General features: G+C 40.6%; 1 protein-coding gene across 1 annotated transcript; it reads left to right on the forward strand.

The window, feature by feature from the left end:
* The first annotated feature begins 11,979 nt into the window (after positions 1 to 11,979).
* Positions 11,980 to 12,980, forward strand: LOC124457009. The gene is made up of 3 exons (XM_047007309.1): positions 11,980 to 12,073; positions 12,476 to 12,743; positions 12,866 to 12,980. Exons 1-3 carry the CDS (start codon positions 11,980 to 11,982, stop codon positions 12,978 to 12,980), a joined length of 477 nt encoding a protein of 158 aa, XP_046863265.1.
* The last annotated feature ends 305 nt before the right edge of the window (positions 12,981 to 13,285 follow it).

Below are 13,285 nucleotides of genomic sequence, written 5' to 3' on the forward strand. Positions count from 1 at the left end.
AGTCCTTCTTGACCTTGATAAAAACAATGTCAGCGGCTTAGTTTTTGTGGACTATAGCAAGGCATTCGACTTGATCAATCATGACATTCTCCTAGTAAAGTTAAGATCATATGGATTTCCAGATAATGTTGTAAAGCTATTGCAGAGCTATCTACTCAATCGCAAACAGTGTGTCACTGTAAATAACTCGACTTCGTCACAACTTATGCTAACCAATGGAGTTCCTCAAGGTAGCATATTAGGACCTCTACTGTTTTTAATTTTCGTCAATGATCTTCCCGAAGCTGTTGGATCGGACTCAACTATTCATGCTTACGCGGATGACACCACATTTAAAGCCAGCGCTAATATCGATAATGCACCTTTGGAATTGGAACGACGTCTTCAAGAATACATGGATAAATTAAGTAAATGGTCTAGCAAAAATGGGATGGTCCTAAACGCTGCTAAAACCAAAGCATTACTTATCACTGGAAAGAGGCTACATTCATCATTAGTTGATGGCAATCACCTGTCAGTGACCCTTGATGGGGCCGAAATAGAACAAGTAACCTCTTATAAATTGCTTGGTGTAACACTCGATCAAGATCTTACATTTAGTGACCACATTTCTAGCCTAAAGGCCAAGCTTTCTCAGCGTATTGGTTTATTGAAAAAGATAAAGAGATACCTTCCAATAAAAGAAAGACTTTTATACTATAACGCCTTGATTAAACCTGTCCTTATGTACGGGAGCATGGTTTGGAATACCTGCGACGTTAAAGAACTCCACTGTCTCCTAAGGTTACAAAAAGGGCTGCCTGAGTAATTCTTGGAGTAGACCCTTATTCTAGAAGTGTTGTAAACTTTAGTAAACTAGGCTGGTTGCCTTTTTGACGAAATAAAACTAAACAAATGTGCCATGATCTTTAAGAGCCTCAAATGCGATGTTCCCATTTATATCAAAGATTTGTTCAAGACGAACAGTTCTGTTCACAATAGGTCCACGAGACATGGCAATTTAAATTTAGTGTGTCCCAAATACCTAAGAAATAATGATGGTGGCAAGGCATTCAGTGTTAACGCAGTTAAGTTATGGAACAGCCTTCCCCATGATATCAAAAAAATGCCTAGTATAAATCTATTCAAAACAGCTGTGAAAAAGCATTTTGTAAGCTCATATAAAAACCTGGACAACTTTGAAACAATATTAAGCAATAGTACACTACCTAATTTTAATTTTAATTTTTTATAAATTAATTTTATCTTTCTGAATATTTTTAATATGTCCAGCTATTTTTATCATAGAATTTTGCAATTATTTATATAGTTATTCATTATCAGTTTTTTTGTAATCCTGTATAATCTAGTTAGAGGGCCACAGGTTTGTCAGCTTTTCAGCTGTTACGTGTCCCCCTCTTCAAATAAAGTCCTTATTATAAGGGCTTTTGGTTGTTTTTGAAATCTCTACTTCTTTTCCTCAAAGCCGATTAAGATTGATATTTGTTGATTAAATAATACTTTGTAACCTTGTTTTACAAGGACTTTAACTTTTTCCGTTCGGGAGTCAAAGCTCAATTGAATATTGTTGTTTATTCTGTTGTCAAGAGTCTCATTAATTGCTTTTACAAGGTCGAAGGCTTTTTCATACAAGCCATAGTCGACAAATACCGGAATAGGTAGATCTGATTTGTAAGCTACACATATATGTGTATCCAAACCTTTTTCAACGTGTACCATGTATGAGGATATGTCATTGAATACAATCCTACTTCCCAATTACCATTTAAATTCACAACGTGAGGTAATTTTACACGATAACCAGAAACTTTAAATGAAGATATGATCTTCGCACTTTGCTGGACAATTTGAGTAATCGTCTCAGGACCTGAAAAAATCAGGTGACACAACGGTGACTCATCCCGTTGAGTCACCTGATTTTTTCAGGTCCTGAGACGATTGCTTAAATTGTCCAGCAAAGTGCGAAGATCATATCTTCATTTAATTTCAATTACCGCACTGCATAAAAACATTCAAACCAGAAACTTTATTATCTGGAAATACAGGCAGAGATGCATTACTAGATAATGTCAAATAAAAGTGTGTTCCACTCATCATTGATATAAATTGTAAAATGAAAGAGATCAAGCACACAGTTACGTTTTATACATGTATTTCGGAAGCAGGTACCCAAGAAATAAATTTATTTGGGTAACCTGACCACTTTACAAGATATTATACATTACCCCTTTGCTTCGTTTCTTAAGTATTTTTTCAATGTCGTAAACATCATCTTTCTTGATGACTTTTTGAAGTTCTTTTTCATAAAACGTTCCTTTAAGTTCTTCCCCATCATAATCCTTCAGCCTGTATATAGGAAAATAACGTGGTATTTTTTGAATTACAGTGAAAATTTCCTATGAAAAATTTGGTAAATACCCCTTCTCAAACTTTCGTTATATTTTACTTATTCGTACTTGATCGCCAATATCAAACTTATATTTCACATGCGTATGTTTATTTAGTTTGCTATCCCCGTATAGATTTTGCCAGATTCGATCTTCATTTTCACTTGTAACGTTGATCGGTTTTTCTTTGATGCTACGATGCATACTAATATCTGATTATAAAAATAAATCAGATTGGCCAACATGTCAATGTATCGCATCGTTTTATTTGCGGTAAAGTATTGCCACATTTTTGCTTTCAGTGTACGTATCAAACGTTCAACAATCGATGCCTTTGTCTCGTTAAAAGTGTTGAACAATGTAATGTTTTCTTCTATCACGAGTTTCTTAAAGTTCCGATTTAAAAATTCCGAGCCCTGATCCGTTTGAATATGAATCGGCTTGCGTCCTGATGATAATATCTTCTGAAAAGCGTTCACTAATGTACGGCCTGATTTGTTTTTCAGTGGAATAGCCCAAGCATACTTTGAAAAAACATCGATACAGATAAGAAGATACCGATAACCTTCGTTATACTTTTGTAGAGATTGTAAGTCTGCCAAATCCAACTGCAATTGAGCATCGATACCGCTCACCAGAACGCGATTTCTTTCAAACTCTTTTCGAATTGGTTTATGTATTGTATATGCATCTTGCTGGCACAACCATTCTTTAACTTTTTTACGACTAATATCATATATTCTTTCGGTTTTCACATCATTATACAAACGTTCAAAACCCCCATAGCTTCTTCAACGTTTGGGGTCAAAGTACACACTGGCTAGGTACTTGTCGATATCACTCATGGTAATGTTCTCAAGATAATAATTTTGCAAATAGGTGTCAATTACTTTTAATTACTCATAATTGAGGGCTCAATGTCCTCGTTTACAGGTGACGTTTCCTCTACTGTTTTATCTGTTACAGCCATAACTGCGACAGGTCCATAATTTTTGACCGTTTTACTTGTGTATCCTGCTTGCAAATGACCCTCAAGATTGAGATCGTTGCGTCCGAAACTTATACCCAAGCAAAGCATTTTCTGACGATTATGATTTTTATCCCTTTTTGCATTTCTATTTTCACGTTTGCTGCCACCGATTCCCATTTTCACATTGACGTGGTCATAAAACAACTTAAGTCACAATGCAATAACATTGAAATTTAGATTATTTTTTTTGTCAAAGCATTTACATAGTTGATTTGTATTTCAGTTTACAACTAAAATCAGCATAGTCAATGAGATGTTGAAAAAAAGGAGGACGTTTTGTCTCCGTGTAAATTAACATTAGTTCTATCTAAGTAGCACTAAACAGTTTGTCAAAATATGTTATATGAGAGTTCGAAGGTCCACAGTTCTTTAGAAATTTAAAGGCTTCACATATTCCATTCCAGACATGCTCCCGATTAATTGTTTCGACTGCTCTAGATGCAAAATTAAACCAACGATCTTCCTCAGTCATCATTTCTAAAACGTTTTGATATTCTACGCAAGGGTCTGCTTTACTTTCATCCTTTTCAGCTCTTCCTAGCTCTTGAATCTTTTTACTTATAAAATTGACGAAAATCAAATTGATAAGATCGCTGTGACAAACTTCTTCAAACTCAACAGTGCCTGCATATATCTGATTAAACATGTATGCCATATTTTTTGTTTTTTTTTCAAAACTTCCAAAATCAAAGCAATAATGAGCAACGAAAATAACATTTTTTAAGACAACAGTTCGACTATATTTTGAATCGTGTAGTGAAATATACCATGAGTGCTTTCAGACATTTCATTGGATGCTTTAACAAATTAGATAATATTTCTTGTCACCATGTTTCTTGTCACGTTAAGTTTCGAAAAAAGTGTTTTTATTTGACAGAAAACAATACATTATCGTCATACCGTTGAAAACGGCATTTTATTTTGTCATTTGTTTCATTTCCTTTATTATGATAACCTATCACATTCAACATTTGCCCGCTAAGTTCGTTTCCGGTTTACACGTAAAGAGTGACTTTGAAGTCAACCTCTACAAGCTGCTGAACAACAGCGTCTTCGGCAAGACGATGGAGAGCCTCCGAAAGCGTGTCAATGGAAATCTGCTCCGGCCAAGCGAGACCGAGAGACTCCGCAAACTTATCGCCAAGCCGACATACAATCGGCATCTCATCTTTGGAGCTGCGGGAGACCTTGCAGCCGTTCACATGAATAAAAGCAGTCTGCTGCTCAAGCGGCCGGACTTCGTGGGCATGAGCGTTCTCGACCTCTCGAAGCATCTGATGTACTACTGCTACTACAATCATCTCCAGGCGCAGTACGGGTTGTCAGCAGAGCTCCTCTACACCGACACCGACAGCCTTGTGCTGGAGATCCAAACTGAGGATGTGTACGCCAACATGAGACGCAACGCCGGTCAGTACGACACCAGCAACTACCCTAAAGACCATCCGCTTTTTAGCACAGCCAACAAGAAGGTGCTGGGGAAAATATAGCACGAGTGCGCTGGGGTGCCTATCTCCGAGTTCGTGGGACTCAGGCCAAGATATTCTCTATCCTGAAAGCCGATGGTCTGGAGGAGAGCAAAGCTAAAGGTGTTAAAAAGGCCGTCGTGAAAAAGCATATCAGTCATGCCCAGTACAAAGAGGCGCTCTTCGAAGCAAAGCGCTTCCGCCATGGTATAGATATGCTGCGCAGTCGCGGGCGTCAGATCTTCGGCGAATATGTCAACAAGACATCGTTGAGCCCACTAGACACAAAGCGCTGGATTGCAGCCGATTTGATCTCTACTATAGCATACGGGCATAGGGAAGGCGATGCGCAGGTGAATATCACATTGGACTAATCATCACATCAGACTAACAGAAATAAATGCCTTCCACGGCTAAGCCGGCGGTGTTTCGGTCCCAAAGGGCACCACAGCCTGTTCGACCTGGTGGGAGGTCACACTCCAGATGGGATCGGTCGAACTACGCTGTTCGCCACCCTCGAATTCACCAGGCGCATACAAATACCGCACCATAACATCCGATGGCAAGCGTTGCTCTTTGAAACCAACTTAACGAAGCGACGGCGCAGCGGGTTTGGCCTTAACGCTCTTCTTCCGAATCACAAGGGAGGGCTTTTCGCCTGTCAAACGAGTAGTTTCATTATTGAGCGCTTTAACCACCTCAGGTAATCTTGATACCCATTCTTTGTTCCGAGTTCTGGGCTCATCCAGCTCGCAATGATACTGGTAACCAAACAATCACTCCGCCAATGTTCGGTTAAATCTTTCTACGATCCCCTGATCTCTATGAACTCCGACCCTACCCCGTCCAATCTTCACACCATTTTTATCACACGCTTTTTGCGCAGACCCCGTGGAACTCCGAGCCAGGGTCGACTTGTAAAACTTTAAGCCATCGAAGAGGCCCACGGGCATAAATAGACTCTAGCGCCTTCACAACCTGGGTCGCTGTCTTGTCTGTGATTGCCTGGGCCTCCTTATACCGACTTGCTACGTCGACGACCGTCAATGCGTATTTGAATGTGCGTCTTCCGACTTGAGCGTGAGGCAGATACAAGAGATCGGCCTGGTGGACCTCATTCGGGGTGCTGATGTCAAACTTAGGTCGGGGGATAGCACTTCGCGCTGGTGCGGGCAAGTACATTTGCCAGATGGCCTGTTTTGTTAGCCATTCGTTAGCCTCATCCTCAATGACCCCAGCCTCTTCAGCCAGCTTTGGGATAGCAGCACGGCCGCGCCAGTACCCTGCAGGACTGTAGTACGCCGTTGCGAGGCGTTCTTCAACGCTTCCGTCCGTAGAAACGATCATTTTTCCTCCATTACGACGGGACTCGCTTTGGGAAAGAAAACTAGAAACAGCACTACAACATACACCAGAGCGCCCTGCAAGTTTGGGGTTGACGTTATGATTTACAACTATACCACTTATAACTGGTTGCAGTCTTTTGCAACGCATAAAAAACCCGACCGTCATTTTCACTTGACTATGTGTTGTGTTCACCAAGCTTTTCTGATTTTATCAATTTTATTCGCGGCTCTGTTTGTCAAATCAATTGGATTAATACCGAATGGAGGCGAACTATTCAAACCTCTTATTCTCCCTCCTTTTTTATTCAGAAGTTCACTTTTAGAAAGAAAATTGGAGACACCTCTGTCACAGACTCGGCAGCACCCCGTGAGCCTAGGTTGGCTTTTTGTATATTAGATTTTTCCTTTGACAACAGGTTGTCGTTTCTTACAGTACAAACAGTAAGCGATGGCCATCTCTATATAATGCACAAAAATTCAGTCTGATGATTAGTTTGATGTGATATGAAAAATGCATCGCGATGTTTGTTATTAGTGCGCTCTTAGAGTTTCTCTAGCAAACCGTTTTACAATACGCTCGTTACGCGCAGAAGGGCGCGAATCGAAATCTAACAGAATATCTGTCGCAGACCGATTGTGAACCCGATTGTGTAAGAAAAGAAGGCAGTACCCCCACACATAATAGAGCGCCGATCCTGTATCTCATTGCTAGAAGTTTAGCGAACAACACGTTTTGACCGTTCCATACACTTTTTAACTACGTCAGGTGGTTGAAGTCCGAAGCTGTCAAAGTGATCTACACAGAACTCATCAGCAAAGGCGCAAAGCCATTGAGTCCCACCTCCATCGAGTAAGTCTTGTAAGTTGATTATAACACTTCCTTCAGCTTTAATAGGCTCTTTAGGAAGCATGTCTTTTGAGAACGCCCACCTAAAACCTTTAGCTACTGCTTTTAGATTACCATTTACTATACGATTGATATCTCTGTTTGATAGCGGCTTCCACTTCCTCACCCGCGTCACCACGTCCCGGGGAGATATACTCCTTCTCCCGACGTTCCAAATCTAAGGATTTTTCCTAAGACAGCCGCTACGATGGGAGCAGCTATACCTGCAAGCAAAGAATTGAGGAATCAACCTTTTTGCACGCGCATCATGGCTGTAATCTGACTCTTAGACAATTTTAGATCGATTCCAGATCCTTTGGGTCTTGCACCCATTATTCGCTTGATCTGTGTATTAGTAAGCATAAGCATATCAGGACCTTCAAGAGCTCTGTTGGTAATTCGCAAAGTTACTCTACTTTTGTCCCTAACTGCTTTTGCCAAGGTAGTTTTCTTATCTTTTGAAGTTTAACACCATGAACTAGGTATCCAGAACGACCTTTCTTACCAGAGCTACTACCGAAACCAAGAAGACTGTTATTATACTCAGGTCCATTGAATGGTGTGATACCTCTTCTTCTTCTAACTATACCACTACCAGCTACTGTTTTTTGCGTGCTGCCGGTGATAGCACCTGGTATAGCTGCTAGGCCTAGAGACGGTAACACTTTTGGTATGAGTTTAGTGACCTTAGGTATGAGTTTTCCAACAAGATTTCCAATAAAGCTACCACCTTCTATACTTCTTGACCCAGGAAGATAAATACCAGCGCCTTTAAATTCCTGAGTGATTACTCGCTCCATGGCGGGTCTGAGAGCTTTAACAAATATTGCGTTATCAATGTCCGACATTTTGTGCACATGTAAAACAATTTGCGTATATATACTATGGAAAAAATTTTTTAATCTTAAATATCAACATATCACATCAGATTAATCATCACATCAGGCTAATCATCACATGAGACTAACAGACTAAACCATTATGTCCATTTTACGGTTAATCGCATTGCGCCGAAGGAAACGCTCGCTAAGCACGAAGCAGTACACGTGGTACGCCCGTTCACCACCAGCATTAATAGCACTATTAAAAGGGCCACCTAAGATCCAACGAACATCAATGTTTGCCGGAGCTTTTTTCAAAGCTTCAGGATGATGCCTAACGTCGAAGTGGTAAAATAGAAAAAGGGTTGCGAAGTCTCCTAAGTTTACTTGAGAGCGTGTATCCGGGTCGCTGAATTTCATTGCAGCGTCTTGGAACATCATGTAAGCCCTGCTGTAATTTCTTCAGCATCTGTGTAATTGACTTCAAGCTCTTCTTCAGGATACTTATGATTGTTATTAATCCGCACATGAATCGAACGCAAATTAGCATTATCAAACACATTTATAGTTTGTTCTTGATTGTCTATGCGTTCTGCATCTTGGAACGATACGAAGATGTGTGTTGGTAGCTCTTCACTTCCGTTTGTCGTCACACGCCACGAGACATTGGTTTGACCTCTGGTGAATCTCTCTCGGTAAATACGCCTTGCTCAAAGTATAACATGCGTGTGTAACCAGCAGCCAACTTGCTTTCTATCATGGTTGAACTTCGATCGAAGGTCTGATGAAAGGAACCCAGAGCGAAAGATGTTTTATCTGAAGTTTTCCAGCATCCACCCCATTTGCTCTATGAAGCGAGTTTTCAGAAGAAGCGCGAGTGAGATTTAGATTGAACTTTATACCTATGAAAGCTGAATCAATGTCTTTGGCGAAGGCTAGGATGTCAGCGAGGGGAAGCATGATGGTAACGTCTTTGGCGCGCGCGCAGAGCTGGCGGCTACTGGCGAAACCATTGTTGAAGTTAGGGTTCTCTATTGCATTGAGTTTTAAGCTAAAGTTATCCCGGAAGTTGCCGCCATTCAAAGCGACACCGTTACCTACATTAGCAGCAAGAAGCAATTGAGGGTTAGTTCTGTTTACATGTTTATTAGAAACAACCCCACCGGTAGCTCCAGTGTCGCGGTACCACAAAGCACTTATGGCGGTGCTCCTGGACGAATCATCCGAATCAGTTACAAGCTGCATGATCGTGTTGACAGTTGAAGCATACTGACTTATTTCTTCAACGGTCTTGTTGTTAACCTGGATCTAGACCGTCTCAAACAGGCACCAGCCACCATTTGCCAGAGCGACATTGTCGGCGGCAACATAATTGGTGCCATCGTTCTTTACCACGCGACCTCGAACTTCAAGAACGGCTCTGTGAAGCCATATAAGCTGGTCAACGTTCTCAGTGTCGATATTGATATTCTTATAATCGAAATGTGGATCGAAGGGAAGAACTCTTTCGTACTGCAGACGCTCAACAGAGTGGTCAACGATGGGCTCGTCAAAGAGTCGAAGCGCTGGGAATATCATGTCCGTAGCCATTGTTATGATAGTTTGTACTTCGTGCAGTATATATATATATTTTAAAAAATTTGCGTCTGCCGATCATCAGACCGATGTTGTTTAGTTATTATTATTACTAATGTGATGATTAGTCCGATGTGATATTTAGGCATACATCATGCCGTTACCTGACACGAGGTTGCTTAGAATAGCTAAGTCTCGAGAAGTCAGCTGTTGCTTAGCAAGGTTTTCAGCGCGCGATACTAGAGCTTTTCTAGCTTCAGAAGTCCCAACCAGCTCATTAAGTTTAGCTCCAGCTTCTTTCTTTAAAGCAGTGCGAGCACTTTTTGCGTGCGTTTTTGCATTACTAATACCAGCCTCAGCCCCAGCACGAGCCACTGCAGATGCACGTGATTTACCTTTTCTTGCCACTCCATTAACGTCTCCGCGGGCGAGATCGGCAACAAGACTGCTTACGTTTTCAGGCGAGAACTGCTCTTTTGCAGTCGATATAACGGCCTCTTTGGCTGCTATAGCCGTGTCACGAATTGCTTTTTTACCAGCCGCCACGGCCACATTCTTGATTTTTGGAGCAAACTTGCATACGCGAGATCCTAAGGCTGCAGCTGCGGACTTCCCCGCACTGAATAGCGCACCCTTTGCCTTACCAGCAAGGCCCACGAGGTTTCCAATCAATGACCCCAACAGTTTTTCGACGAACTATACCACGTCTAATCATAGGAACTATCATTTTGTTTAGTATATTATATATATGGAAAATAAGCCATTATGGCAACAGCTTCTGAATCGGAATCCGCTTATGAGCGTGTATAATCACATTTTTGGACGGATGTTTAAAGTGTAAGTTACTTGATCACCATTTAAATCAATTTTATTTACTCACTGATCAGTGATTTCCATTCTCACTTTATTAATAAGGCTAGTTTTTATGAGTGGTAAGTAGGCCGGTGGACTTGGACTTATTTCCAGTGGCGTAGCAAGCGTCTGGCTGGTCGGGCCCAGCCCGACCAAATATTTTCCCAAAAATGAAAAATTTGTTTTCTTTAAAATTGGAGTTGCGAAAATTTTAAATTCTGCGACTCTTTTTGGAATAATCCACAGTCTATTAGTGTAATATTTGTCAAATTGCGTCGTTATTAGCAAAATTATCATATTTTTAAACGTTACTTAGCAACAATGACTAGTGCATTTCTAGTGCCAGGCATTACGCAGTTTAGTCGGGCTCTAAAAATTCAGCCCGACCAAGTAGTAAAATCTATTGTGGGATTATCTGCAATCTGATTGGTTGACAGCAACTGAGCAAACTCAAATGCGCTGTTTCGCAACATCTAGTCGGGCTCTGAAAATTCAGCCCGACCAAGTAATAAAATCTATAGAGGATAATATCTGTAATCTGATTGGATGAGAGTAGCTGTGAACACACTCAAACGTTTAACATCTTGTCGGGCTTATTTTCAAAAGCATGACTTGAAGTTTGAGCTTTCGAAATATACGTTCGGAAATCGTGATAACTTACATTACAATGGCTTCGGCTAATGAAATCGATATAATAAGTGAACTACAAAAGAAACCCTTTCTGTTCGACAATCAGGCGAGCAAAATATACTCGTAAAGCAGCGGCCAATTTCAAATTTACAAGCGACTACAGGCAATAGAAGCTTTCAGGAAAGTTGGTACTCGAAGAAAGATTGGCTTTGTTGTAGCTCAGAAAAGAATGCATTGTTCTGTTGGCCTTGTCTTTTATTTTGCCCTGGATCGTCATCTTCATGGACGCAGACGGGATTCAAAAACATGAAGAATTTCCTATCCGATTGTAAGAAGCATGAGAAGGAATAATCGCACATGGGTGCCTACAAGACCTGGAAGACCTACGCTTTTCAGCCTCGTATCGACTGTCTCATGTCACAAGCTAGACGTGAAGAGATTCAGCGTCATAACGAGGAGGTAAGGCAAAACAGGGAAATGTTGAAAACCATAACAAAAGCTGTTTTATACTTGTCTAGGCAAGAGCTTGCATTTAGGGGGCATGATGAATCTAGTGGCAGCATGAATAGAGGAAATTATAGAGAGCTACTTGAAAGTTTTGCCAAGATGGATTCTGTTTTTGAAAGGCGATTACATAATGGACTCGGTCGATTTCGACGTATGAGGGTTCCACAAAGTGGAACATCCTGGCTACTTAAATTATAGTGGAGGCAGCTGACCAGACTACAATCACTCCTACCTTTCACGTAACTACAACGCTGATATCAGCGTGACACACAGTGTGACAAGGCTGCAACATTGCAGATGCAGATACAGTCCATCCGAGGATTTCCTTTACCAAATTTCCCTCACATGGCTTTGGTCAACCCGGGCTAGGTTTACAGACACATTGCCAGATGTGCCACGAGCCGGGATTGAACCCGCGCCGTCTGGCTTACAGCTCACGCAATTAACCATTCAGCCACCCGCCCCATCCCATTGTTCAAATGGACAAAGGGGAAAGTGTCATTGAAAGAGAGCTTGGGTTTGTTGATGTTAGTTGTGTCAGGACTGCGAATGCTATATCATCAGTGGTTAAGGGTAAGTTAAGTCAATATAATAATGTGAAAGAGAAATTTATTGGACAGACTTATGATGGTGCATCTGTTATGTCTGGTCATCTCAATGGTGTTCAAGCTCATGTTCAGCAGGATTATCCTTATGCTCAATTTGTTCACTGTGCTGCCCTTGGACTAAATCTAGTATTATGTTAAGCTGCATCCTCCATTTCACCTGTTAAGATTTTCTTTGTTAATATTAGTGCTTTTTGCACCTTTACTAGCAATTCCCCCAAAAGAAAAGCTTTACTATCATCCCATAGGCTTGAGTTTCCTAGTCCTGTTGACACAAGATGGTATTATAATGCTCATGTCATCAATGTCTTGCATTCTAACTATGAGAAACTGATAGACATATTTCAAAATCTTACTGATAATCAAGTAGGTTGGGATGATGAAACGTTAAGTAAGGTTACTGGTTTACTTGGCTACCTTAATGGCTTCTTGTTTTGTTTCTTGGTACATGTTTTCCAGAGAATTCTTGAGCAGTCATCCATACTTTATTCTATCTTGCAAGACAAGGACACTGACTTTCATTATGGATTTAGTAGGTTTGAGAGATTCAAGGCCTTTGTTGCTTCTCTGAGAAATGATACAGAATATTGTCAGGTGTACGACCTGGCTGTTGAGAAAGTGGGACCACCAGTAACCAGGTATGACCAACGGCATAATTACAAACAAATGTATTTTGAAATTCTTGACACAATTGTGACTATGCTGACCGAGCGATTTCAGGATATGGAGCGTTTTAGATTTTTGACCTTGTTAACCCTAGGGTGTTTAAGATGTGGAAAGGTGAAGTGCCCTCAGAAAAGATAAATCTTCTAAAGGAGGTTTATGGTGATATGTTTGACATACCAATGTTAGTTAGCCAACTTTGTTTTATTTAGAGAGATAAAGACTTTCACTGTGATTCATGCGATGAATTATTGAAATATATTTTTCAGTTCCATTGTCAATCTAGTATTCCAGAAGTTGTAAAACTGTTAAAGATAAATGGGGTTTTGTCAATTACAAGTGCTTCAGTTGAGAGGTCATTTTCTTGTTTGAAGAGGGTAAAAAATTATCTGAGAAATACTATGAGCCAAGGACGTTTTAGTTCTCTTTGCAGGATTTCCATTCACAAAGACATACTGTCAGAGAAAGAAGACGCCAACACATTGCAAGACGAGGTAGTAAAGAAGTTCATTGAAAA

Source organism: Xenia sp. Carnegie-2017, unplaced genomic scaffold, assembly GCF_021976095.1.
Source record: "Xenia sp. Carnegie-2017 unplaced genomic scaffold, XeniaSp_v1 HiC_scaffold_6, whole genome shotgun sequence".
In the NCBI taxonomy this organism is placed as follows: domain Eukaryota; kingdom Metazoa; phylum Cnidaria; class Anthozoa; order Malacalcyonacea; family Xeniidae; genus Xenia; species Xenia sp. Carnegie-2017.

Bases quoted from the DNA above. Each gene is read 5' to 3' on its own strand.
- LOC124457009 (XM_047007309.1), top strand. From the start codon at position 11,980: ATGGACAAAGGGGAAAGTGTCATTGAAAGAGAGCTTGGGTTTGTTGAT. The intron at 12,074-12,475 runs GTAAGTTAAGTC...ATAATCAAGTAG, and splicing joins TATATCATCAGTGGTTAAGG to GTTGGGATGATGAAACGTTA. The intron at 12,744-12,865 runs GTATGACCAACG...TGTTAACCCTAG, and splicing joins GTGGGACCACCAGTAACCAG to GGTGTTTAAGATGTGGAAAG.